This window comes from Phyllopteryx taeniolatus, chromosome 1 (genome assembly GCF_024500385.1).
Source record: "Phyllopteryx taeniolatus isolate TA_2022b chromosome 1, UOR_Ptae_1.2, whole genome shotgun sequence".
In the NCBI taxonomy this organism is placed as follows: Eukaryota; Metazoa; Chordata; class Actinopteri; order Syngnathiformes; family Syngnathidae; genus Phyllopteryx; species Phyllopteryx taeniolatus.
In genome coordinates, this window is record NC_084502.1 from 47,480,192 (window position 1) to 47,508,168 (window position 27,977).

The 27,977-nt window shown below is 41.6% G+C and overlaps 2 protein-coding genes across 4 annotated transcripts in view; both read left to right on the plus strand.

The window, feature by feature from the left end:
• abcb6a (ATP-binding cassette, sub-family B (MDR/TAP), member 6a) overlaps window positions 1–3,190 on the plus strand; it is a 15,770-nt gene extending 12,580 nt beyond the window's left edge. For 2 of the 3 annotated variants that reach the window (XM_061798817.1, XM_061798826.1), the window contains exons 9-19: window positions 802–927; window positions 1,012–1,088; window positions 1,173–1,236; window positions 1,304–1,389; window positions 1,461–1,518; window positions 1,592–1,696; window positions 1,795–1,969; window positions 2,055–2,167; window positions 2,260–2,354; window positions 2,417–2,485; window positions 2,560–3,190. In XM_061798817.1, coding sequence (XP_061654801.1) covers window positions 802–927; window positions 1,012–1,088; window positions 1,173–1,236; window positions 1,304–1,389; window positions 1,461–1,518; window positions 1,592–1,696; window positions 1,795–1,969; window positions 2,055–2,167; window positions 2,260–2,354; window positions 2,417–2,485; window positions 2,560–2,719 — 1,128 coding nt within the window. In that variant the 3' untranslated portion in view covers window positions 2,720–3,190. Of the gene's footprint in view, window positions 1–801; window positions 928–1,011; window positions 1,089–1,172; window positions 1,237–1,303; window positions 1,390–1,460; window positions 1,519–1,591; window positions 1,697–1,794; window positions 1,970–2,054; window positions 2,168–2,259; window positions 2,355–2,416; window positions 2,490–2,559 lie in introns of those variants that run through there. The other variant, XM_061798835.1, reaches the window with a different exon arrangement.
• A 769-nt stretch (window positions 3,191–3,959) lies between these two features.
• cnppd1 (cyclin Pas1/PHO80 domain containing 1) lies at window positions 3,960–27,005 on the plus strand. The gene is made up of 8 exons (XM_061798848.1): window positions 3,960–4,193; window positions 4,620–4,722; window positions 11,295–11,376; window positions 11,484–11,604; window positions 19,431–19,559; window positions 19,631–19,692; window positions 19,762–19,879; window positions 25,492–27,005. The coding sequence occupies exons 1-8, from the start codon at window positions 4,131–4,133 to the stop codon at window positions 26,083–26,085; spliced, it is 1,272 nt and encodes a 423-aa protein (XP_061654832.1). The 5' UTR covers window positions 3,960–4,130; the 3' UTR covers window positions 26,086–27,005.
• Window positions 27,006–27,977: the final 972 nt, after the last annotated feature.

The following is a 27,977-nucleotide window of genomic DNA, read 5'->3' on the forward strand; positions in this document are numbered from 1 at the left end:
TAAATTGCCCATAGGTGCGAATGTGAGTGTGAATAGTTGTTTGTTTGTGTGCCCTGCCATTGGCTGGCGACCAGTTCAGGTTGTACCCCGCCTCTGGCCCAAAGATAGCTGGGATAGGCTCCAGCACGCCCACAACCCTAGTGAGAATAAGCGATACAGAAAATGGATGAATGGACATTAGTGTGAAGACCATCTCAGTACAGTAGTGTGTCTGTTTAATCAAACTTTATTTATTCAAGTAAAAATGCACACACACAAACGTCACGAATATCGTAATCAATGAATGCATTTAATGTCACAGCCTAAAGAGTTGAGACCTTGTTTACAGTCCGAGCAATCTACCTTGATGTTTTTAATCCAATCTTATCGTACTAGTCTTGATTTTGGATCGGTAACCAGTAATTACAAGACCTTTGTATTCGTGTCAAAGCTTGGCACTCCAGGAGCATTCATTCATTTTCTTTGCCTTTGAGCACCACCTTACTGTAACTACAAGCACCAAAGCAGATATCCTTTGTGCAAAACTTAAATGTTTTCGCACATATGAATTGTACAGAGCTATAAAGTTTTCCCTTATAAGACTCTACTTGTACCAGTCAACAAGTGGCAAAAAGACCCTGTTTCTTTTCAACACCCACATCTAAATGACCTAAAAGCAGCATCGGTGCCATCTGAGACAGACACAGTTTGACCAAAAATGGAATTGCACTTAGTGCATGTAAACTGGGACGTACAGTACACTGTTTAATGTAAAATGATGTATTCCGTGTGTCAAATGGTTGTGGTAATTTCAAACTCCAGTCATCAGAGTGGAAGACACAGGCATCCTTGGCCCTCCTCAACCAAACCCAGAACCTGATCATCGGAGCTGGTCTGCTGGCTGGCTCCCTGCTCTGTGCCTATTTTGTGACAGAAGGAAAGTTCCAGGTGCTGGTATACATATGGCATTTTGAATTTTCTGAATAAATTTCACAACAATGTATGCTTGAATTGCTCCCTGTGTTATCAAAGGTTGGTGATTTTGTTCTGTTTGGAACATATATCATCCAACTGTATACTCCTCTCAACTGGTTTGGTACCTACTACAGGTAAGAGCATGCAACTCCTAGTGTGCTTTTGTTAGAGACGCATTTGCTGTTTTCAACACAGGTTCTTTTTTTATTTTATTTCAGAATGATCCAAAATTCATTCATTGACATGGAAAGCATGATCAAACTTTTTGAGGAGGAGGAGGAGGTACATATGAATCTTACTGTCGTCTGTGAATACCCACTTACCTAAAATAAATCTCTATTATACACAGGTGAGAGATGCTGTAAATGCTGTGAATTTTCGCTACAAGCTGGGAAAAATTGAGTTTGAGAATGTTTACTTCAGCTACACAAATGGGTGGGTTCCCCTTTGTTTTCTATTTGAAACATATGATAACGGCGAGTTTCACTGTGATTATCATTTTACAGCAAGGAGGTTCTCAAGGATGTCTCCTTTACAGTGCTACCTGGACAGACTGTGGCCCTGGTATGTCAAAACCTGCATGAAAGTGTAATGGCTATGAAAAAAAGAATAGTGATTTTTGGAGAACGTTCCATAGGTAGGACCATCAGGGTCTGGGAAGAGCACCATCATCCGACTCCTCTTCCGCTTCTATGATGTTCAGGGGGGTTGCATTCGTACTGACAGTCAGGACATATCCAAAGTAAGATTTTTTTTAAGGGTATGTGTTTCTTGAATGATTTTGGTATAGTAAAAAGCAGGAGGAAGAGCAACTGCTGCTCTTTTTTTCATTGTGTTCAGGTGACGCAGACGTCTCTGCGAGCACACATTGGAGTGGTCCCCCAGGATACGGTGCTGTTCAACGACACTATCCTGGAGAACATCCGCTATGGTCGCATCTCTGCAAGCGACCAGGAGGTGGAGGAGGCTGCCATTGCTGGTGATATCCATGACAGAATCATGGCATTCCCTGAGGGTGATTTATGAATTGAGCATTGTCTGTTCTGATTTGTGATTTAGGTTTACAAAGCGCAATACAATGTAATATTTGTCTATGCTAGGTTATGATACTCAAGTGGGGGAAAGAGGCCTAAAGCTGAGTGGAGGAGAGAAGCAGAGGGTGGCGATAGCTAGGACCATCCTCAAAGCACCACAGATTATCCTGCTGGATGAGGTAATGAGATGATCACAGCAGGGCCATTTTGTCACTCAGTTTGCCCACCTCCTGTCTCGTATTTTCCATTTGACCACACGTGATGTCTACAGGCCACATCAGCGCTCGATACCCAAACTGAACGCAACATCCAGGCTTCACTATCCAAAGTCTGTGCTAATCGTACAACAGTTGTTGTAGCTCACAGGTAATATATACCTTCACAGGTCTTCGATGGATTTTATTGTAGCTAATAAGATGTGTTCATAGGTTGTCTACAATCATCGGCGCAGACCAGATTCTGGTCATTAGCGAGGGTCGGATTGCTGAGCAAGGACGGTAAGCGCTGTTTTTCAATGACTGGAAAAATCCACTTGTTTGATGACAGTAAAATCAGCATCTTTCTATTCAAGACACGAGGAGCTACTGCAAAAGCGCGGCCTGTATGCAGACATGTGGGCAAATCAACAGCAGGCTCAGGACTCTGATTCTTCGTCAGACACAGAAGCCAAAGACTACAAGTCTGAGAAACTGCAACCGCCTTCCACTCCCTCAGGCCACCATGGCCATTGAATGTTCCTTGGTTGGTGTGAAGATCTTGAGTTAAGATATTTGAACTTGAGAGAATGTATCAAGCTTATTTATTTTTTTTATTTAAAATTGTGTGTTTGCATTTCTGAAAGTGATAATTTTTTTCTATTACAGGACTGGTTCAATATAACTAGCCCTGGTGAGAACACAACACCAGTTATGCCGTTTATGTAAAGATTCAGTTGTCAGTATTTTATTACGTTTTTAAGACAGCCCTTCGTGTTTGTTTTCTACTTATTTTTAAGTGATTATATTAGCAAATACTGTCCTACATGTTATAGGGGTGAGGGAAATCATGGCAATATGGTAATGTTTCAAAGGTTTTTATGGAGGTAATAATAAAGCCATAGATTGTGCCACTGGGTTTGAGGCTTTGTCATGATGCCCTTGGCATACTGTTATTGATGCAAAAATAAATTTCTAGTGGACTATCCGTCTACTATGTCTACTGCTCATGGTGCTGCTTATGCCATTTTGTATCCAGGTTGTTCTTTCAGAAAAATAGACTTTTCAAGTTTCCAGTCCAGCTGTTGCACCTGTAATTAATCTGAGGCACACACAATGAAATGTGTGTACAGTAGCGCATTTTGTGCTACATTTAAACCCATATGGATGCTGTAACATACTAGACGGTGCTTTAAATGTTTGGTACTCTTAATAATACCATGACTTTTTTCCACAATGACCACCATAAATAATCATGGTTTAAATTTGTGATATTTTTGCCAATGTGGATCCAATTTTCACTCAAAAAGAGGTGAGAATGAGAATTTACAGCAAATATTATACATGAAAAGCTGTATTTGTGTAATCCTAGTCGATTGATTTTATTTACTACTGTGTGGGTTTTCTACAGGTACTGTAATCCCATTTCCTCCTATCCTACATTCCAAAAGCATGCATGTGAAGTTCATTAAACACTAAATTGTCCGGAGGTGTGAATGTGTGTGGATGGTTATTCGTAGTGATGGACGAATTAAGATGATGTGACGCACTGAATGAACCACGCGGGCCAATTGTTTCGAAAATGGGTAAATTACTTGAAGCATCAGTGACAGTGACCGCGCCTGGCAAAAATCAAGGCTGCCGTGGATTTATAGCATCTTTGCTTTAAAAAGAAATCATAATCTTTGGTGCGCGTGTACTACGCGCATAGACATCAATTATGACTACGTATTCCACTTCTCGCCCGAGCAATAAAGTTAGCCATTCCTGTAACCACAAAGCGCGCACCCTGTTGGTTGGTCATGGAAAGAACTGCTGTAAGTGTCTGACGTCACTGTTAGGTCAGAGGCAGGGTGTGTTTCTAGTGTAGCGAGGGTGGTCACCAGGCTAACCAGTCGTCTTTTCAACGTAAGCCCGGGCAAATGTTGACCCTCCACTAAACTGAGATATGGAGTTTGACTTTTTATTCAACGATACAGCTATCCAATTTTCGGACTTCCGCGAGTTCACGGTAGGTTGTCCTATCCCTCAACTACCGAAGCTAAGCTAACTCGAAACGCCATATTAGCTTGAGAGTTCACGGTCTGTGAATGTTTTTTTTATGTCTGTCAATTGTCGGAAGTGTGAGTAAGAAAGTTACCTAACCCTCATAAGTGTTTTACGTGTCAGCTAAATGGGTTCCGAATTTATTGTATCAAGTTTGATCTGGAACCTGCGAGTGCTTACGATGTTAGTTTGTCTCTGTAGTTATAGTTTCGCGGGTTCCGGTCTTTCCTTCGCTCACCGCTGAGCTTCATGTAGCACAATAGAGGCTTACATAATAATATCTACAGTGTAACATAATAACAAAACATTTCATTAACTTTATAAAGTTTAAGATATATAATTAATGGTTCTTAAAACGTCTTTTATTTCCCGTTCTGTGTTGTGTTTGCAGTTTCTTCCTGGACACCAAAGGTTGTCTGAACGAGTGAAAAAGAGGCTGTATTATGGATTGGATCGCGATGTGTCACTTGAAGTCCTCTCCTCCCCTGTGACAGGTGACTGAGAGGTTTTAGAACATGCGGATCTATGACTTTGGCATACACTACTCACAAAAAGTTAGGGCTTTCGGGTGAAACTTCAAGATGAGCCGAAAATGCACTATAACATTTCCAGGGGAACCATGGGCGTATTCAGTAAACTTGACATCTGTGTACTGGAAAGATTTTCAATATGGTTTGTCATCAATTAAAAAGTGTGAGTGGGAGACAATGATGAAGTCCTTAAAATCCTTCTTGAGGACTATCTAGCAAGTAAATCATCTCAACGCTTTTACTGCAATTGATACATGCAAATCAGTCGCCTTTTAACGAAATTCACCGTTTTGAACTCAAAATAGGCCATTTACGTGAATCATATAGATCCAATGAGTTTTTCCTGGGGGTCGCTGTCATCATAGACACTCCTTTCGTACTCCTTGAACGCTGGCAGCTAGTGGCAACAGTACTTTTAGTCCGTTACAATTATCTAAATGTCGCTTGCTGCTTTTATTTATCAATTATTGCTTATTTGTCAACTATTTCATGCGTGAGTCTACAACTTCAACTTCCGCATTGGGTGCTGTTTGTGCGATCTAATTTAAGCGCTAGTGATTTAAGTTTAGGTCACCAATCAAACGACAAAAGAAAGTCACATGACCTCCCACAACGTCTTCTATTGGGCTTCCCGGGCATAGGTATTAACACTAGATAAGCCAGCCCGGCTTGATCATCGTGCCTAAATGCCCACCATTTTGGGAAGGTCGTCGTTATCATGAAGGCAACGGCACGCTCCTCTTGTTTACAGATAGACGAACAAAAACAACAGCTTGCATGTATTGTAGTATTTGTCTGGCACTGTCTGCCCAAACGTGGATATTTCAGCTTACTTATAACTTGAGAATTCTCAACACCGTGCAGTAAATTGCAAATTTATTTTTATTTTTTTAATTGTTCATGCTATTAACTCAGTACTTGAGTAATTATTTCACTGTGTACTTTTTACTCGTGTTCAAGTATTTTTTTGGGAGGACTAATGTTTTACTTGAGTCACATTTTGTCAAGTAACAGTACTCTTACTTGAGTACAATATTTGGCAACTCTACCCACCTCTGCAGCGGACATCCTCTATTGCTACTCTTACATTTAAGCAACATTTTTGCTCATCAGATCAGCCAGTGTCGTATTTGTTGCACTGGTCTTTTGTATTTACGAGTTGAGGTGCTGCGGGTCGTGGCCCTGGTTGTGGCCCCAGCAGAACAGTGAAACGTGTATCATCGGCGACAAGAGCTGATGCGCTTGTACATCTTGTATTAATTAGGAAACACGCCTATAATTATCTAATTAGTTTACGGATGTTAATGTTAAATGTATTAAGCGACGGGTCGATGTTAGGGATTATGTCACAACACAGAATGAACTAACTTCAAATTCAGAAATGGCCAATAAAAATGGAAAAATACTGTACCTAATATTTTCTTGGAGGATGCATTTGGGATTAGCCTTTGAGTTGGTAATAGTGAAAAATGAAGTGAAACAGAATGATTTTAGTCAATTCTTTTCCAGAATGAGAGTGCTTAAAGAGGAGGATGCTATTCATGTGGCACAGCTTGAAGTAGGCATCAGGTGGAGATGGGCCTGGCTGAATTGGAGACCAAAACAAAAAAGAAAAGCAATTAGGCAAATTTAATTTTAATCTTAAATTTGTCTATCAACATGTACTTGAGCGATGTAAATAAATGTTTTTCTTTGTAAAGAACATTTGTTGATTTTTGCCTTATTATACTCTTCAGAGTCGTGCAGATTTCTTAATTAAATAAAATAAATTCTCTGCAGGGGCCGGGGGATTTTTTTAATTAATTTTTTTGGTCACCTTTTTCATGCCTTTGGTGTTTGCATGTGTGTTGATAAGATTATTAATCGATATATATAGTTTAGGATTTTGACCGCTTTAATAATCAAACTGCATCACTCGTGTCACTTTCACTTTGTCTCTACCGCATCCTCTTCGGTTGACACTGACATGGTGGTAAAAGAGCGTCTGGCTCTTGCTCTTGTCAGTACACACATTCAGTGTCACTCTGAAAAAGGTTGAAAGTTGACACCTTTGGTAATTTTGTTAAAAACTGTTTATTTACCTCTCACCTTCTCCTGTTCGCCGCGCCAGTGAGGTAATTCTGCTTTATTTTCCTCACAACTTACTTTGTTACGCTCTTACGGGAATCAAGTCTGCACATGCACAGTAAAATGGAGTTGTCCTTCCCCCCACAAAACAATCATGATCGAGTAAGCATTTTGATGTGTATAACTCACTCATGGGTGTGCAGTACCTTAGGAATGAGCCGAGTGTGGTTAATTGCAAAATTTAGTTGACTTATATTTACAAGAATAATACTGTTTCAGTGGTAGAAAATAATAATCTAATCTAAATTGCAAGCGGGATAGCTGCAGTGACGTCAGCGCGAGTATAAAGAAGCCTTAAGTCTCAATCAAATGACCATCTGTTAAATCAAAGTCTGTTAGTCAGTGCACTCTAGTACTTGATGAGTTGAGCTGTACCAGTCAAGGGGCTGAGACAGTCCTACTGCACGGAAGAAGATAACTCCCTTGATTCAGTTAAGAATATGGATGATGTTGATGGTGTCGACCTGTGGCTCACCATACACTGAAACCAGAGTTTTACATTTACACCAGCCAACTAGCCAAATGCCGGTGGATTTCAGCAGTGGCAAGTAACATTACCTCTCCCACTAGCCACTTGGGCAGCTTGAGTTTTATGTGAACTACGGCATGTGTCATGCAGGCGGCGTAGAGGCACTGTGGCCTTGATGATGATATTCTTTACTTCAAAGGGCAATGACACACATTACCCGCTAGACTGTGTGACAAAAAGACAGGTCATTAATCACAAAACAAAACTCACTTAACGTGCTTGAATACATAAACCAACAGTTAGTGAACAATAATAAAATAAATGGGATTGATGAACACACACAATTTCTAATACTATTACTAGGGAATAATTAACATCTAACATCAACAATAAAGTCAATAAGTCAACTATTTACACAAAGGCGCTCGGCATGCTGGAGATTCCAACGTCAACTTCCTCAACACAACAGTATATTGTAGTTTTCGCAAACTATCAAGACAGAATAAACCAATAGCAACCTGACAAGATTATAAAAAAAATTTAAATCTATCAAAATGCAAAGTCTGGTTGGAATGGCTACTTGAACCTGAGATGCTCAATTGGGTTTAAGTCTGGGCTCTGGCTGGGCCATTCAAGAACATGGTTTGAACGGCTACTTGAACCTGAGATGCTCAATTGGGTTTTAGTCGGGGCTCTGGCTGGGCCATTCAAGAACAGTCGTGGAGTTGTTCTGAAGCCACTCATTCGTTATTTTAGCTGTGTGCTTAGGGTCATTGTCTTGTTGGAAGGTGAACCTCCGGCTCAGTCTGAGGTCCTGAGCACTCTGAAGAAGGTTTTCGTCCAGGATATCCCTGTACTTGGCCACATTCATCTTTCCTTCGATTGCAACCAGTCGTCCTGTCCCTACAGCTGAAAAACACCCCCACAGCATGATGCTGCCACCACCATGCTTCACTGTTGGGACTGTATTGGACAGGTGATGAGCAGTGCCTGGTTTTCTCCACGCATACCGCTTAGGAATAAGGCCAAAAATTTCTATCTTGGTCTCATCAGACCAGAGAATCTTATTTCTCACAATCTTGGAGTCCTTCGGGGTTTTTTTTAGCAAACTCCATGTGGGCTTTCATGTGTCTTGCACTGAGGAGAGGCTTCTGTCGGGCCACTCTGCCATAAAGCCCGGACTGGTGGAGGGCTGCAGTGATGATTGACTTTCTAGAACTTTCTCCCATCTCCCGACTGCATTTCTGGAGCTCAGCCGCAGTGATCTTTGGGTTCTTCTTTACCTCTTTCACCAAGGCACTTCTCTCCCGATTGCTCAGTTTGGTCGGACAGCCAGCTCTAGGAAGGGTTCTGGTCGTCCCAAACGCCTCTCAAGGATGATCAGAAGAAATTGACAGCAGTTAAATATGAGTGGTCTGAATATTTATGGCTGTGTAATATTTCAGTTTTTCCTTTTTAATAAATCTGCAAAAATTTCAACAATTCAGTTTTTTTATGTCAATATGGGGTGCTGTGTGTACATTAATGAGGAAAAAAATAACTTAAATGATTTTAGCAAATCGCTGCAATATGAGAGAGTCAACAATTTAAGGGGGTCTGAATACGTTCCGGCGGCACGATGGCCGACTGGTTAGAGCGTCAGCCTCACAGTTCTGAGGACCCGGGTTCAATCCCCGGCCCCGCCTGTGTGGAGTTTGCATGTTCTCCCTGTGCCTGCGTGGGTTTTCTCCGGGCACTCCGGTTTCCTCCCACATTCCAAAAACATGCATGAATTAGAGACTCTAAATTGCCCGTAGGTGTGAATGTGAGTGCGAATGGTTGTTTGTACGTGACCTGCGATTGGCTGGCAACCAGTTCAGGGTGTACCCCGCCTCCTGCCCGATGACAGCCGGGATAGGCTCCAGCATGCACGCGACCCTAGTGAGGAGAAGCGGCTCAGAAAATAGATGGATGGATAAACTGACAAGAAAGTAGTGTCCATTCCTCATTCTCTGTATACTGGCAAGAGCTGGAGTTCTGCTCAACAGTTTTTTTGTCCTCAATCAGTCAGCATTTTAAAACTCAGCACCAGCCTTGTAGTTCCACTACTTCACAAATATGCCCACAAACGCCGAGCTAACTGAATTTTTAAAGAGCAATCTTTCAAAATGCTAAAAATACAGGTTGTATTGGGATCCCCGAGGATGTAAGTAAAGAGAGCCTTCTAGGTCTCAGATGAAGCTCACATACTGCTAAGAGTTTGCCAATGTGAATAGAATGTGTATGAAAAGTAATTGATTACTTCTCTCTCTGTTTTTTGTATCTCATCTGACCCTCTGAATTACATTGTACTTTTAAATCCACATGATGATCACTAAGTGAACCACACAAAAACCTTCCATGGATGGAGACAATTTGCTTGATTCACCTATTTGTTTTAAGGAATGTTATTCCAACATAAAAAACACGTGTTTTTTTCACAAGTAATAGTCTTAGCCAAATATGGACAAAGCAAATACAAAACTGGGTCAAACAAGGTAGCTGTCAGAGGGGCCTTTTCTGGACACTCATATGACAAAACCAAGGTGTTTTTTTTTTAAATGAAATTGACATGGCGTGGCTAGCACAGGTACTGGGAACCTTGTTAAAGTGGATGGCCGCATGAATTCCTCTCCGTATCAGCAGATTCTTGAGAAAAATGTTCAAGAGTCGGTCACAAAGTTAAAGCTCCACCAGGGTAGGATTCTAGGTGTGAATGTGAGTGCGAATGGTTGTTTGTACGTGACCTGCGATTGGCTGGCAACCAGTTCAGGGTGTACCCCGCCTCCTGCCCAATGTTAGCTGGGATAGGCTCCAGCACGCTCGCGACCCTAGTGAGGAAAAGCAGCTCAGAAAATGGATGGATGGATGAATACGTTCCGTACCCGCTGTATTTCCTCCTCTGTACAACACTTGGTCATCATTCTTATTTTGGTTCTGAAGTGGCACTCCAGATATACCTACCTGTACGTTAGACTGTACAACATTTTCACCAAAATAATACTAATAATAATAAATAGTGTAATTACTCCCCATTATGACCCATCATTTTTGTACTACTTAATTTTGCCTTGTTTTAGTCTGCTATCTGCAGCTAGGTCAGTATTGCAAAAGAGATTCTGTTCATAGTTGCCTTACTTACCTGCATAAATAAGTTTTTTAAAATGCCATTCTCTATCAATTTGTAAAGTCCTGAATATAAAAATAATTTCATTCCAATAGAGTATACCCTCTATAGCAACAAATTTCAAATATGAAAATATTTTTTTTTAATTTGACATCACTGCTTGACATCTTAATATTTATAATAATATGGAAGTAAAAAGATAAATAATTTCATATTAAACGGTTACAATTTTTCATTTTTAATAGAATAATGATTTTACACAGACGTTTAATATGAATCCTGAGTTAGATCTCAACATTAGTAATTCATTGATCACAACGTGACGATAGCTAGCAATGTAACTTATATATAACATCTAGCAAATGATACCAAAAAGCTAGCTTGCTGAGACACAAGGAATGTTATTGATAAAGAACGACACTACCCGCCATCTATGACTCCTGGTCTGCAACCTCCTCAGCAGTAAGAGTATTCTGACGATTACCCAATTTTATAACTTTTGTGTCCGACTTTTTAAAACTGACTTTGTTAGAGGAGAGCAAGGTTTACAAAAAAAACTGAAATACTGAACAGTAGGACCTGTGCCTTCAAAGGTTTAGAGAATGTCAAATTAAGTTCACCTGCAAAAACGTCATATTAGGTTCACCTGCAAATGTTATAGTGCATTGTAGGTTCATCCTGATATTTCACCCAAAAGGCCAAACTTTTTATTAGTGTAATATACTCAAGTTTGATGTTAGCCTTAAACTATGCCAACTCAAAAATTACACAAGTATTAACTGTCGTCTCCTTCAGATATCGCCGTTGAAATCTTCCAGAAATCTGCACCAAGCCCAATAAGGAAACTCCACAAGAAATATGCCGTTCATGTCTCCAGGTGTGTAACATGTTCTACACACTGAGAATGCATTTTCAAAGGAATTGAAGGTAGCAAGATATATGGTTGACAGAAATTATTTTTTGTTGTTGTTGTTTTCGCTCAAGGGAGGCTTGTATTTCACCGTGTGCCATGATGCTGGCACTGGTTTACATTGAAAGACTCCGAAATAGAAACCCTGAATACCTACAAAAGATCTCCTCATCTGACCTCTTCCTGATCTCCATGGTATGTGTCTGGGGTCAAAGGTCATTCTGTACATATAATGGAACTCTATTAGAGATGAAAATAGCGATGATACGTGAGTTTAAACAGCTAAATTAAAAATGTTAATTTTCCATCAAGCTACTACCTACACAGATTACTGCCATTTTTTTTTTTACAAAATGCAATTACTTTAATCACGGTCCACTATTCACAAATACCCGTTTCCATTTTTTTTTTTCTGTGATCGTCCATCCCCAACTGTTGGCTGAAAAATTGCTCTATTTGTGCTCTTTCTGAAAGGCCTTAAGATGCCGGCAAAGCCCTGTATAGTATAGTATAGTATAGTGGAAATCAGTCTCCTTTCGGCGAAATTCACCGTTTTGAACTCAAAATAGGCCATTTAAGTGAACCGTAAACGAGCCGATGAGTTTTTCCAAGAGGGCGGGGGGGGGGGGGGGGCTGTCGTTACTCCTTGAACACTGGGAGGTAGATCCATTCCACACATCCACCATCCGCAGACACACGTCATTTCTGAATATTACTCCGCTGCGGACTAATATGCGTGTGCATTGGCCTGATGCTCCGCCTGTGCGCTCTGGACCTGCTTGGATTGAACCCCGCTCCTCAGAACTGTGAGGCTGACGCTCTAACCAGTCGTCCACCGTGCCGCCGCTCTTACATTTAGATGAACAAAAACAACAGCTTTCATGTATTGTAGCATTTGTCTGGCACTGTCTGCCCAAACGTGGATATTTCAGCTCACTTATAACTTTAGAAAACACCGTGCAGTAAATTGCAGGTGGTGTTGTAGTTTTGACTCTGCACTCACAGACACACACGCACACACATAGCAACATCAGAATTTGCACATTTTTATTTTGTAATTTTTTTTTTTTGCTGTGGTTAAAGAAAAAAAAGTTACTCACTATTTACTCAGTACTTGAGTAATTATTTCACTGTGTACCTTTTACTCTTAAGTAATTTTTTGAGGACTACTTTTTACTTGAGTCACATTATTGTCAAGTAACAGTACTCTTACTTGAGTACAATGTTTGGCTACTCTACCCACCTGGAGCGGACATCGTCTATTGCTACTCGTACGCTTCAGCAACATTTTTGCTCATTAGATCAGTCAGTGTCGTATTTGTTGCACTGGTCTTTTATATTTTCGTGTTGAGGCGGGTTGTGGTCCCAGCGGAACCACGAAACACTCATAACATCAGCTACAAGAGTTGATCCGCTAGTACATCTTGTATTAATGAGAAAACGCGGCAACAATTATCTAATTAGTTTACGGGTGTTAAATGTATTACGCGACGGAGCGATGTTAGGGGTTATGTCACAACACGGAATGAACTAACTTCAAATTCAGAAATGGAAAATAAAAACAGAAAAATATTGTACTTAATATTTTCCTGGAGATGCTTTTGGGATTAGCCTTTGAAGTTGCTAATAGTGAAAAATTTTATGAAACAGACAATGATTTTAGTAAATTCTTTTCCAGAATGAGAGTGCTTAAAGAGGCGGATGCTATTCATGTGGCACAGCTTAAAGCAGGCATCAGATGCCAGGTAGAGATGGGTCTTGCCCAAGTTGGAGGCCAGAACAAAAAAGCAACCTTAAATTTGTACATCAACATGTTCTGGAGCGGTGTAAATAAGTTTTTCTGCGTGAAGAATTTGTTTTTTTTGCTTGATTGTACTCTCCAGGGTCTTCCAGATTGCTTAATTTGTGTTAAAATTAAAAACAAAATCTTTGCGGGGGCCCGGGGTATCCCCCCCGACTCCTCCTGTAAGGTTGTCATATGTTTTTTATTCTTATCTGCAGTGATGACGTCATGATTGTGCGCGTTGTTGTTGTCTGGGCGGGAGTGACTGTGATGTTATGTTAAGCTGTTGAGAGCGATAAATAAATGGACCAAACAACTTGAACGTGTATTTTCATTGGAAACTAACATGGTAGCAGAGGATGGCTACTGCTAACAACTACGGATTACTACCGGGCTTTGACAAAGGCAAGTCCGACGAGAACTGGAAAAATGAAGTAGAAATGTGGTGTGTGACGTGTGACGGACTTGGACCCAAAAAAAGTAAAAAATAAATAAAAAAGCGTTGGCGGTAGCTTTGTCACTGAAAGGCATAGCAAGGGACATAGCTCTGGAAATACAAGCAGATGATCTGGATAAAGACAATGGGATGATCACGTTGTTTCAGGAACTCGACAAAGTTTTCTTGAGAGAGGAAAAGAACCGGGCTTATGAAGCATATTCCGAGTTTGACCGAATCACAAGGAAAGATAAAGCCCCGATGGGGGGAATACATTGCGGACTTTGAACAAAAATACAATAATTCATGCACATATATTCTGTCTTACTTCGGCTAATCTTCATTCCTCTTCTTTCCAGTGCATGCCTCCATCTTTCTAACAGTTCCTCTACCTGCTCCCTGCTTTCACTGTAGATCACAATGTCATCTGAAAACATCATGGTCCACGGGGATTCCAGTCTAACCTCATCTGTCAGCCTATCCATCACCACTGCAAAAAGGAAGGGGCTCAGGGCTGATCCCTGATGCAGTCCCACGTCCACCTTAAATTCTTCTGTCACACCTACAGCACACCTCACCGCTGTTCTGCTGCCCTCGTACATGTCCTGTATTATTCTAACATACTTCTCTGCCACTCCAGACTTCCGCATGCAGTACCCCATTTCCTCTCTGGGTACTCTGTCATAGGCTTTCTCTAGATCTACAAAGACACAATATAGCTCCTTCTGACCTTCTCTGTACTTTTCCAACAACATCCTCAAGGCAAATAATGCATCTGTGGTATTCTTTCTAGGCATGAAACCATGCTGTTGCTCGCAAATACTCACTTCTGTCCTGAGTCTAGCCTCCACTACTCTTTCCCATAACTTCATTGTGTGGCTCATCAACTTTATTCCTCTATAGTTCCCACAGCTCTGCACATCACCTTTGTTCTTAAAAATGGGCACCATTACACTTTTCCTCCATTCCTCAGGCATCTTCTCACGCACTAGAATTCTATTGAACAAGCTGGTCAAAAACTCCACAGCCACCTCTCCAAGATGCTTCCATACCTCCACAGGAATGTCATCAGGACCAACTGCCTTTCCATTTTTCATCCTCTTTAATGCCTTTCTAACTTCCCCCTTACTAATCATTGCCACTTCCTGGTCCACCACACTTGCCTCTTCTACTCTCCCTTCTCTCTCATTTTCCTCATTCATCAACTCCTCGAAGTATTCTTTCCATCTAGCTAGCACACTGCTGGCAGCAGTCAACATATTTCCATCTCTATCCTTAATCACCCTAACCTGCTGCACATCCTTCCCATCTATATCCCTCTGTCTGGCCAGCCTGTATAGATCATTTTCTCCTTCTTTAGTGTCCAACTTGCCATGCATGTCATCATATGCCTCTTGTTTGGCCTTTGCCACCTCTACCTTTGCCCTGTGTCGCATCTCAATGTATTCCTTTTGCCTCTCCTCGGTCCTCTCAGTGTCCCACTTCTTCTTAGCTAAACTTTTTCCTTGTATGATTTCCTGTACTGTGAGGTTCCACCACCAAGTCTCCTTCTCTCATTTCCTGCCAGAAGATACACCAAGTACTCTCCTGCCTGCCTCTCTGATCACCTTGGCTGCAGTGGTCCGGTCTTCTGGAAGCTTCTCGCGTCCACCGAGAGCCTATCTCACATCTTCCCGAAAAGCTGCACAACACTAGTCCTGTCTCAGCTTCCGCCACATGGTTCTCTTCTCTGCCTTTGTCTTCCTAATCTTCCTCCCCACCACCAGAGTCATCTTACACACCACCATCCTATGCTGTCGAGCCACACTCTCCCCTACCACTACCTTACAGTTGGTAACCTCCTTCAGATTACATCGTCTGCACAAGATTTAATCTACCTGCGTGCTTCTACCTCCGCTCTTGTAGGTCACCCTATGTTCCTGCCTCTTCTGGAAAAAAGTGTTCACTACAGCCATTTGCATCCTTGTTGCAAAGTCTACCACCATCTGTCCCTCCAAGTTCCTTTCCTGGATGCCGTACTTACCCAACACTTCTTCATCGCCCCCATTACCTTCACCAACATGTCCATTACAATCTGCACCAATTACGACTCTCTCTCTGTCTGGGATGCTCACAACTACTTCGTCTAGCTCCTTTCTCTTTCACCTCTAGGTCACATCCTACCTGTGGGGCATAGCCACTAATCACATTACACATAACACCCTCAATTTCAAGTTTCAGCCTCATCACTCGATCTGATACTCTTTTCACCTCCAAGACATTCTTATCCAAATCTCCTTTTAAAATAACCCAACTCAATTTCTCTCCCCATCTACACCATGGTAAAATAATTTAAACGCTGCCCCTAAACTTCTAGCCTTACTGCCTTTCCACCTGGTCTCCTGGACCAGGTGGAAATTTCCAACGGCGCCCTGCAGATTGACGGTGGCGGACGTTGTTAACCCGGGCCACGACCGATCCGGTATGGAATTCTTTGGATGAACGCTCATATTTGTTTGGCAAAGTTTTAAGCCGGATGCCCTTCCTGACGCAACCCTCTACAATTATCCGGGCTTGGGACCGGCCTACAGTTTGCACTGACTTGTGCCCCCCATTGGGCTGCATTTGTAACAGAGAAACGACTATGACTATAAATAAGTGGCATAAAACAACTAATCTAAAGTAAAAGGATCCAACATGTCCTCTGGTCGGCAACAGAGGAACAGTCTGACAAAAAGAATTGTTTCTCCACTACTGCTTCTGAAAGTGCTGAAGAATGGAAAGATGAAGCTTGAAGAATGACTGCCAAAGAAACAAAAACAAAATGACCTTTAAAATTGTTAATGTTAAAAAAAAATAATAATAATTTTCAAAATAAAAGGACTATTTAGTACTGAATGTTATAATGCAAAAGACATGCACACCAAATGTTAACCTTCATTTGCAAATGTTTTAAAAAAAAAAAAAAAAAAGACTGGAAATAAGTTCAATTTGTTGGTGGGTTTATTCTGTTATTTTCAGCAATCATTAACCGTTTACGAGGGAGTGCAGAGTAATCAGAATCATCTTTATTTGCCAAGTATGTCCAAAAAACACACCAGGAATTTGTCTCCGGTAATTGGAGCCGCTCTAGTACGACAACAGACAGTCAATTGACAGAGAACACTTTTGAGACATAAAGACATTGACAAAAACAAAAAAAAACACTCACTGAGCAATAAAGGTTTGCTAGTTATCTGGTAATGCCGGTACATTATTATTATTTTTTTGACAATTGTGCACTTAGAGCAGTTCGAATGACTAATATTGCAAAAGTCCGGTGCAATGAACATTGTGCAAAGGGCGCCGAGACTTCAAGCGAGTAGTACGATAATCTGGGACAATGTTGATCGTGCAAATGTTGCAGATACTCCTCAGTCACTGTGCAAATGGAGCAGATGCTACTCTGGCATGAGTGGCCAGTATTGGTCAACAACAGATATGCAAATAGTGCAGCGTGGTGAGATTACTACAGTGAGTGTACGAGTAATATATAATTGGCCTAACAGAAATGTGACAACAAACTCAAGACAAAAAATTGCCAGCATGTTTCAATGGAATTGTAGGTTAGGTGTTTAAAAAGTTGGTTGCAAGAGGGAAGAACCTGTTGGAATGTCTGCTAGTTCTAGTTTGCATTGCTGGGTAGCGCCTACCTGAGGGAAGGAGCTGGTGACCGGGATGTGGAGGGTCCGAGAGGATTTTGCACGCTCTTGTCTTAGTTCTGGCAGCGTGCAAGTCCTCAAGGGTGGGTAGGGGGGTACTGACAATCCTTTCATCAGTTTTGATTGTCCGTTGCAGTCGGAGTTTGTCCTTTTTTGTAGCAGCACCGAATCAGACTGTGATGGAAGAACACGGAACTGATTTGATGACCGTTGTGTAGAACTGCCACAGCAGCTTCTGTGGCAGGCCGTGCTTTCTCAGAAGCCGCAGGAAGTACATCCTCTGCTGGGCCTTTTTGAGGACAGAGTTGATGTTGATCGCCCACTTCAGGTCCTGAGAGACTGTAATTCCCAGGAACTTGAAGGTCTCGACAGTTGACACAAGGCAGCTGCACATCGTGAGGGCCAACTGTGTCGAAGGATGCCTCCTGAAGTCCATGATTATCTCTACTGTCTTGAGCGTGTTCAGCTCCAGGTTGTGTCGGCCGCACCACAGCTCCAGCTGCTCCACTTCCTGTCAATATGCAGACTCGTCACCGTCCTTGATGATGCCGATGACAGTGGCGTCATCTGCAAACTTCAGCAGTTTGACAGCCGGGTGCGTTGAGGTGCAGTCGTTCGTGTAGAGAGAGAAGAACAGCGGAGAGAGGACACAACCTTGGGGCGCCCCAGTGCTGATGCTGCGTGTGGATGAGGTAGCCTCCCCCAGCCTCACCTGCTGTGTCCTGCCCGTGAGGAAGCTGTAAAGCCACTGGCAGATGGCAGGTGAGACGCGGAGCTGGAGAAGCTTGGAGGAAAGGAGTTCAGGGATGATGGTATTGAACACTGAGCTGAAGTCCACAAACAGGATCCTCACGTAGGTCCCTGCACTGTCGAGGTGTTCTAGGATGAAGTGCAGTCCCATGTTGACTGCATCATCCGAAGACCTGTTCGCTTGGTAGGCAAACTGCAGGGGGTCCAGCATGGGACCTGTGACGCTCTTGAGGTGGTCCAGCATGAGACGTTCAAAGGGCTTCATGACCACAGATGTCAAGGCGACAGGCCTGTAGTCATTTAGACCCGAGATTGCAGGTTTCCTGGGGACTGGAATGATGGTGGAGCGTTTGAAACAGGATGGTACTTCGCACAGTTCCAGAGATCTATTGAAGAGCTGAGTGAAGACTGGCGCGAGCTGGTCCGCAGAGACTTTGAGGCAGGATGGGGACACATGGTCTGGGCCTGCCGCTTTGTTAATCTTTTGTTGTTTGAAGATGCGTCTCACATCCTGTTCGCAGATGGTTAACGCAGAAGTCGGTGGTGTGATAGTGGTCCGTGGTGCGGCTGGGTGGGTGTGGGGTGTGACAGTGTCCTTTTCAAATCTGCAGTGATGACGTCATGATTGTGGGCGTTGTTGTTGTGTGGGCGGGAGTGACCGGGATGTTAAGAGTGATAAATAAATGGACAAAACAACTTGAACATGTATTTTCATTGGAAATTAACAGAAACATTCTTTGTATGTCGGGGAGGAGCTTATGCCTGGTTGTTAGTGAACGTGACGGAGAGTCTTCGCCGAATGTACGCAAGCACTTGGTTGATTTTTAGTTCAAATCATCTGCAAGCCCTTTATTTATAAGGGTAATGTAAGATGATTCTTGCTTTGAATTTATGCGTATCACCTGGGCCAAATGTGCCATTTCAAGACAATTTCTGAAGAAGAAGAACCTTGTCATGAACATGCATGCATGTACATGAAATTTGTTCTCTGCATTTAACCCATCACAGTTAATACATACACATGTTAGTGTAGGCTGTTTTTATGTGATTCATTAAACTAAAGCCTTTTTTCACAATCAGCACTGGATGCTTGTAATGTCGCCCAGCAGCAAGCTGTGAGATCTCCTCGCATCTAAGTGCAGCAGCCACCATATCTGAGTAAAAGCTGATTGACACTTGTACTTGAATTCAGAATATTCACTATTCATTTAAAGAATGGAAGTTGGACTGTCCCTAATATGTATACTTACACAGTGTAGCAAGTATATTCTCGGGTCATTTTAGTTGGCCATATGGAGTATGCCTTACGTTCCCATTAATCTTGAGTGTCTTGATTGCTTTGACAAATGCATGATCTGCTGTTCTGTGTTAGATGGTCGCCAGCAAGTACTTGTACGACGAAGGAGAGGAGGAGGAGGTCTTCAATGATGAGTGGGGAGCAGCTGGGAAACTGGATGTTGAAACAGTCAATAAGCTGGAAATGAATTTCCTGAACGCTATTGTAAGTTTGTGAGTGTGTGCATGTAGTGTGTACCTGTTTATTATTTGTGACAATCGTGTCAATTCTTGCAGGATTGGAGTCTCTTCGCAGGGTCAAATGACTTCTTGGATGCACTGAGCCGACTAGAGAGCAGGTCTGTGCACTTTCTCTGAGTTCAAATTATTACTTGGTAAATGAAGACTTAGTGATTTTGTGTTCTCAGTATTGCTAAGCGTCAGGGGATGACACGGGGCTGGTTTACCTACACTGACGTCTGTGTGCTGCTCGAGCAATCGGCATGGAATCAAGCACTTGCAGCTATCTACCAGCACTTTATCAAGGTGAGCAGGGAGTCCCGTCAGGAGCATACTGGACTTCACAGTGCGAGTCGGTTTATTCACAAGGTAGATGTTCACAAATCATAAAATGTGTTTAGTAGTGCTTGTGCGAATCACAAAAAACTGATGAGGCCTAAGGTGAAAGACTATTACAATTACAGTGACAAAAATAATGACCGTTGTCAGTATTATAACAATATTGCTAAAATAAACAGGGATTTTGTTTCATGTGCGTACCACATCCCTGACGAATGATGACTGATGCAAAACGATTTGTGAATGTGCGTCCGCTGATGCACAACATTGCTTAATTACATGTGTGCAAGGCTCGAATTAAGCGGTCTTGTATCACAGTTTCCGGGTCAAAATTTGCATTTTGAACATCAGAAAACATCCATCCATCCGTTTCCTGAGCCGCTTCTCCTCACTAGGGTCGCGGGCGTGCTGGAGCCTATCCCAGCTGTCATCGGGCAGGAGGCGGGGTACACCCTGAACTGGTTGCCAGCCAATCGCAGGGCACATATAAACAAACAACCATTCGCACTCACATTCACACCTACGGGCAATTTAGAGTGTCCAATTCATGCATGTTTTTGGGATGTGGGAGGAAACCGGAGTGCCCGGAGAAAACCCATGCAGGCACGGGGAGAACATGCAAACTCCACACAGGCGGGGCCGGGGATTGAACCCTGTGAGGCAGACGCACTAACTAGTCGTCCACTGTGCTGTCAGAAAACATTGAAAAGCAAAACTGCGAATCAGGTTTACCGCGGAGACGGTCGCGAAGACGGCAGTGGCGTATAAGACACAACGCGCTTATGTCACCGATACGTGGACGCGGAGGTAAAGTGTTTGACTCGGAAGCCCCAAGACAGCGCTTGCAAAATGCGAAGCTGAATTGAGGAGAGAGAGAAAAAAGACAATTGGCGAATGTGGTCGCATTTTGTAGTGAAATGTAAGGCGAGTACGCGTCCGTTAACATTGACCTTTTTCCATGTTAATACACCGTGTCGCAGGACCAGAGAGACGGTGAAGCGCAAATCGGTGAGCTAAACGTTAGTCTACTTTACCAACATAATGTTAGCGCTGCGGGGTGTGTCTTTTAATTATGAGTACTGTCGAATGTGTGGCCGTTGTTTTGTTTGTTTTTTTAACCGTGATAAGAACAGTATTACGCAACCATAACGGTACATACAGTGTGCTTTTTGTTCTATGTAGTCACTGTGACATGGCCAATGTGATGATCTGTAAGTGGCAAAACGTTTGAGTCAAGTAGGTGGAAAAATGTGGCCAGAGAGGAATGAGTAAAATGGATCATCATCATGTACCCAAACAGAGGAGGGTTTAGGTGAAGGGAGTTGAAGGAACAACAACGAATGTTTGTCTTATTCCTAGTGAGCTGGTCTAAGCTCAAATGCACAGTGATGAACCTAATGTAGTAATATGTCACCAAATGCTAACTGAAGATGCACAAAGGCTGTTCAGTGGGAAGCTCTTATTAAAAGTGCATATCATATGTGAAACACCATTATGAACCAAAACAGGTTTTGAACAAACATAACCTAAAACGGTTCAGTAAAATTTTATAAAGTAAACTATGTAAAATAGTTTGAGACTTCACTGTTGTGTCAAGATACCAAAGAGAAAAGGGGAAACTCAAAACTTTTATTTTTTTCAAGTTCACCACTTTATTTGAACACGTAGAACTTTCTCTTTGTATTTACTTGCTCTTATTGTTAAATGCAGCCCTACTTGTATTTAGTAAATGAGAGAATATTACACAGTGGTGCTCATATGTTTGATTACCATGGCAGAATTTGTATGATGTGTACAGGTCTTTATTATGCTCTAATGTCATTATATCAGTGGCATAAACAAACATCGAAACTATTGTTTTTGGGAAAATACATCATTCTAAAAATATTTTCTATCCAGGCAGGCCTAAACACACAATATATTGATAGAGAGCAAGAGCAATGGATAACAAAAATATTTTACAAACAGTATAAAAGATTATAAATAATAAAATAAATAAAAATTAAATAGTAACAACTGTAATAAAAATCTGCATTATAGCTGAACCGTGAAGCAAGAACCACGATGTAGCGGAAGATAATAGTATCTGTATTCCGTGATGATAAGTTGCAGGGACTCATTGTTTCCATGACATGTCCATCCCAGTACTCATATAGTCTCAAGTATAAAATGATCTATGCATAAAGATAAACAAAAACAGATACATGCACAAAACCATTGTCTCAAGTATTTTGAATACCAAAAAAAAAAACGTGAAAATATATGGACTTTTTTAGAACCAAAATAAATGTTTATACAGTGGGGCAAACAAGTATTTCGTCAGCCATCAATTGTGCAAGTTCTGCCACTTAAAAAGATGAGAGGTCTGTAATTTTCATCATAGGTATACCTCACCTGTGAGAGAAAAAGAAAAATCGGGAAAATCACATTCTCATTTTTAAAGAATTTATAAGCAAATTATGGTGGAAAATAAATCACATTGTCTGATTTTTAAGGAATGTATTAGCAAATTATGATGGAAAATAAGTATTTCACCTACAAACAAACAGCATTTCTAGCTCTCACAGATCTGTAACTTATTTTATTTTCTTTTTTTGTCCTGTTCGGCTGTTAGGTCAAGCAGAATGGAGGATCTGTATCCCTTGTATGCCGGGACAGTTTTACTGTGTCACAATGGAGTTTTTAAGCTGCCGCTGTGGTTCTTAGTGTTATAATTGATGTTTATTGAGAATCAGTCGATCAGTCAAACAGAACAAAGCACTAATTGTAACAGGATAAGAAAAGTAAATCATTACATATCTACTACAATGAAACATTAGATATGATTGTTGTATGGGTCTGTAGTGCTACACCCTGTGGGGGAAGGACAGGACAAGATAGAACAGTACAAGGACAGGAGAAGAAGCATGCAGGACAAGGGTCGTGAACCCGGCTGTACAACTGAAGTGGGGTGGGATTGACTATGTAAATGATAAGAGTCTATAGGACGAGAGTGTGAGTGAGGGCATACCCAAACAATTTGCATATGCATGAGTTATTTGTCACAATAAGTGAGTGGCCCCACACCCAGCGAAAGACTCCCAGGGGTGTGTGCCTGCAGACACATTGACACTGTTTTCGCATGCACAAAGACTGACAGAAGTGTCCTGCTTTTAAGAGACTCCTATGTCCTCCACTCGTTACCTGCATTAATGGCACCTGTTTGAACTCATCGGTATAAAAGTCACCTGTCCACCACCTCAAACAGTCACACTCCAAACTCCACTATGGCCAAGACCAAAGAGGAAAGAAAAGAAAAGAAAAGACCTGAGACAGAAAGAAAAAGACCTGCACCAGGCCGGGAAGACTGAACCTGCAATAGATAAGCAGCTGGGTGTGAAGAAATCAACTGTGAGAGCAATTATTAGAAAATGGAAGACATAAAAGACCACTGATTTTCTCCCTCGATCTGGGGTTCCACGCAAGAGCTCACCCCGTGGGGTCAAAATGATCACAAGAGCAATGAGCAAAAATCCCAGAACTACATGGGGTGGCCTAGTGAATGACCTGCAGAGAGCTGGGACCAAAGTAACAAAGGCAACCATCAGTAACACACTACGCCGCCAGGGACTTAAATCCTGCAGTATCAGACGTGTCCCCCTGCTTAAGCCAGTACTTGTCCAGGCCCGTGTGAAGTTTGCTCGAGAGCATTTGGATAATCCAGAAGAGGATTGGGAGAATGTCATATGGTCATATGAAACCAAAATAGAACTTTTTGGTAAAAACTTAACTTGTCGTGTTTGGAGGGGAAAGAATGCTGAGTTGCATCCAAAGAACACCGTACCTACTGTGAAGCATGGGGAAGGAAACATCATGGTTTGGGGCTGTTTTTCTGCAAAGGGACCAGTACAACTCATCCGTGTAAAGGAAAGAATGAATGGGGCCATGTATCGTGAGATTTTGAGTGAAACCCTCCTTCCATCACAAAGGGCATTGAAGATGAAACGTGGCTGGGTGACAGCATGACAATGATCCCAAACACACCGCACAGGCAACAAAGGAGTGGCTTCGTAAGAAGTATTTCAAGGTCCTGCAGTGGCCTAGCCAGTCTCCAGATCTCAACCCTATAGAAAATCTTTGGAGGGAGTTGAAAGTCTGTGTTGCCCAGCGACAGCCCCAAAACATCACTGCTCTCGAGATCTGCATGGATGAATGGGCCAAAATACCAGCAACAGTGTGTGAAAACCTTGTGACGACTTACAGAAAACGTTTGACATCTGTCATTGCCAACAAAGGGTATATAACAAAGTATTGAGAGGAACTTTTGTTAATGACCAAATACTTATTTTCCACCATAATTTGCTCATCAAGTCTTTAAATGTGATTTTAAGGATTTCTTTGTTTGTTTCCTCATTTTGTCTCTCATAGGTGAGGTATACCTATGATAAAAATTACAGGCCTCATCTTTTTAAGTGGGAGTACTGAGAATACTTTTTCCCCCCCACTGTATATGACAGTTTTGTTTTGTTATTTGACAACTGCAAACTATCGTTAATTTACGCCAATATACTGTATTGACCTAACCACATTCTCTGCATACAGAGTGATTATCGGATTAATTTTCCACTTTCCATCTGTTGAAAACAAAAATATGGCTTCTGCCCTAGTCCTGTTTTGATGTTGAAAAAAAATCTATACTTTGCAGTTAAAATCCCGACTTAATCCTTCTGCGATGTTGCTGCAGTGATGTACCGTAATTTCTCGTGTATAATACGCACCCCCAAAGTTGACCTCAAAATTCTGGAAAACCCTTCTACTTACGTATAATGCATGTTTACAATGCATGATTTTGCTTCTACCCATATGGTCAAAACATGAAGTATTATCTGTATTTTGTTAGGTTTTTTCCCAAAGAATTATTCTAACATTAACCACTTTATTTGAACACCTAATACTTTTTTTTTATTGACTTGCTCTTATTTTAAAATTCACAGCTCTACTTTTATTTAGTAAATTAGAGAAAACACAGTTGTGCTCATGTTTGATTACCCAGGCAGAATTTGTAAGATGGATACAATTCTTTAAAGAAAACATGAAGGACCAGGCGAAACACATTTAATTTTATTTTAATAGGATTGAAATTAAATGGTCAAGCATTTCAGAAAAGCATTATCATTAAACAAAAAATAACTATATAAAGAAATGAATGATGGTTGTTGTTCAGTCATCAGTCATATTTTAAAATAAAAAAATATTTCACAAATTCTGCCAGGGTATGTAAACTTGTGAGCATAACTGTACATATATGCAGTCATACGTACCTCTGTCATATTGGAATTAAAGTGTAGGCTACACCTTTTTCATAACCACTAGGTGGCAGTGGCATATTAGAATGAAAGTGTACAGCTTTTTCATAACCTCCTAGATGGCGGCATACATTTATAAAATGTGTGAGATTTTTTCCATTTACCCCTATACCCATGTATAATGCTCACTGACTTTTGACATGACAATTTTTTTTTGGGGGGGGGAATGTGCATTATATACGAGAAATTACAGTAATTGTATTTATATTGTAGTTTTTTTTTTCTCCCTCCCAGGTTTCCTGTATGCTTGGATTTTTGTATCTGACTAGTGTGACTGGCCTCATTGCCACAAGCACTGTGATCCAGCAGCTCAGTCTCTGTCCATGCGGCCAGACCCTGTTGACACCCCCAGACGACGTCACCCCAGCACTCCTTTACACCTCCGACCCGAATCACGACGCCCCCACTCCACCCCAGTGGCTCCCCTGTTGTACTCTGTCTAACAAGAGTCTGAACCGTCACACCGTGCTCGGAGGGGGCCAACTACACAGAGCAGCTTTACTTCACGCCAGCCTACAGACATCAATATTGTGTCTGTGGGGCGCCATACAGCAAGAAACACCATTGGAGTCACCTGAAACCTCGTGCACTGCCTCTGCCTTTCATCCGGGCTGTCGTAGCAGCCTCCCACCATCTGATTGCATGCTGAGAAACACCTCAACCATATTCACCCGTCATGCATCGTGGTTGGCCTCCATCTTGTTTGGAGGTGCTGAAACAAGTCAAATCTCTCACCTTGAAGTGTTTGCGTCTGTGAAGCTGGGACCTTGTCATCCAAAGCTTATGTTACCTGTAGACAAGAGGCAAGCCCTCCTCATGACCGGCTAGCATACTGCAGACACCACTGCTGATCATCACGTACTCTGGAAAAGAAACCAGCACTGCTTTTTAATCACCACCTCATGTTTGTATTTTCCAGATCTAAAACGCACGAGTGATAGTACATAAGCACATCTCAGACATGAGATGCTTGTTACAGTCACTTTGTTTGACCGCAGCTATCATAACTTATTTTGTAGTATTTCTGTTATGTTTTTTTTGTTTTTTTGCTACAAGTTATTGGTTTGAAGGCTGGAAGTTTTGATCATTGTCTTCTGAGTGATAGTCTCAGCTAGGAAGGGTTTAAGTATGTTGAGTTTAAACGACGGTGCTTGGTGAGAAGAAGAAACGTAACAGCTTTACGATCATGTTGATCGTACAGTTCTTTTTTTGGGGGGGGGGGGGGTCAAAGCAGGTCATGCTCATACAATGCTGCAACTCTAAATGGGAAAGATGTTCATGATTCAGCATTTCCTGCTGAAGCTATGAACGTCTTACTACAACTGGGTAATATGGTAATTCCCATTTAGTAGTTTCTGATTTTGTGGCAATTATGTGTGTGTTTTTGCACATAATGCCAGCTCATTTAGCAAGCTAACTGACACTACCTGCATTCTACTTTTGGTGATGTGCTCTTTAAGTTGCACATTTGCTTACATTTCTGTTGCAACAACAGCACCTTTCAATGCAGACATGCTAGTTACTGCAATATCGATCTGTTGGACAATATTGGTTTGACATGCACAGTTTTGTATCATTGTGTTTCTGATAAAGCCAAAATGTTCCACAGGAATTTGTAATTGGACATGCTATTTTGACAATTTGGTATACTTGGATGCACAATGTCCTTAGTTTTGTACATGCATGTAAACTGCAAATATTGTAAAACAAGCAAACTAAATTAATAAAGAATGACTTTCTTTCTTGAACTTATTTTTTTAGCATCACCTTCTGAAAAAAAACTGTCAGATTTGTCCACAAGTTTTCACTGTTTAAAAGCATGGACATATCACCTACCTGCACACGTGGCCAAAATTATCGGTACCTCTCTGTTAATGAAAGAAAATCCCACAGTTTGAATTGTGGTTCAGTAGAATTATTTTTAAAATCGAACTCGTGAAACAGCCTTGGACAAAAATGATTGTACCCTTAATATTTTGTTGTGCAATATTTTGAGGCAATCACATGATTTTTATTTTTTTACTTTCAATGAGACCTCTGCACCTCTCATCAGGTGTTTTGGCCCACTCTTCATGAGTAAACTGTTCGTTGACTCAGGTTTGAAGGGTGATTTCTCCAGATTGCATGTTTCAGCTCCTTCCACAGATGTTCAATGGGTTTTAGATCAGGGATCATAGAAGGCCACTTCAGAATAGTCCAATGTTTTGCTCTTAGCCATTCATGGGTGTTTTTAGCTGTATCTTTTGCGTTATCATTTTACAAGACCTATGACTTGCGACAGACCCAAGCTTTCTGACACTGGGTGGCACATTTCTCCCTTGAATACCTTGAGAGTCATGAGGATTTTATTGTGCCCTGCAGAGATTCAAGACACCATGTGACATATGAAGCAAAGCAGCCCCAGAAGATAGCAGAGCCGCCTCCATGTTTCACAGTAGGGACAGTGTTCTATTCTTGCTTCATTTTTGCATCTGTGAACATAGAGCTGATGTGAGTTCCAGTTTTGTCTCATCTGTCTGTAAGACATTGTTCCAGAAGCATTGTGGCTTGTCAACATGCAGTTTGGCAAATTACCGCCTCGCTTTTTTTATGATTTATACAAGAGTGGTATCACTGTTGTGTAAATCGTGACGTGTTCTCCTTTGGCGATGGTTTGGTTGTCTCTCATAAAATCCACTTTGGATCAAGCAATTACAGATGTTGCGATTTAACACTGATGT

Bases quoted from the DNA above. Each gene is read 5' to 3' on its own strand.
- cnppd1 (XM_061798848.1), top strand. From the start codon at position 4,131: ATGGAGTTTGACTTTTTATTCAACGATACAGCTATCCAATTTTCGGAC. The intron at 19,560-19,630 runs GTAAGTTTGTGA...CAATTCTTGCAG, and splicing joins TGAATTTCCTGAACGCTATT to GATTGGAGTCTCTTCGCAGG. The intron at 19,880-25,491 runs GTGAGCAGGGAG...TCTCCCTCCCAG, and splicing joins TCTACCAGCACTTTATCAAG to GTTTCCTGTATGCTTGGATT.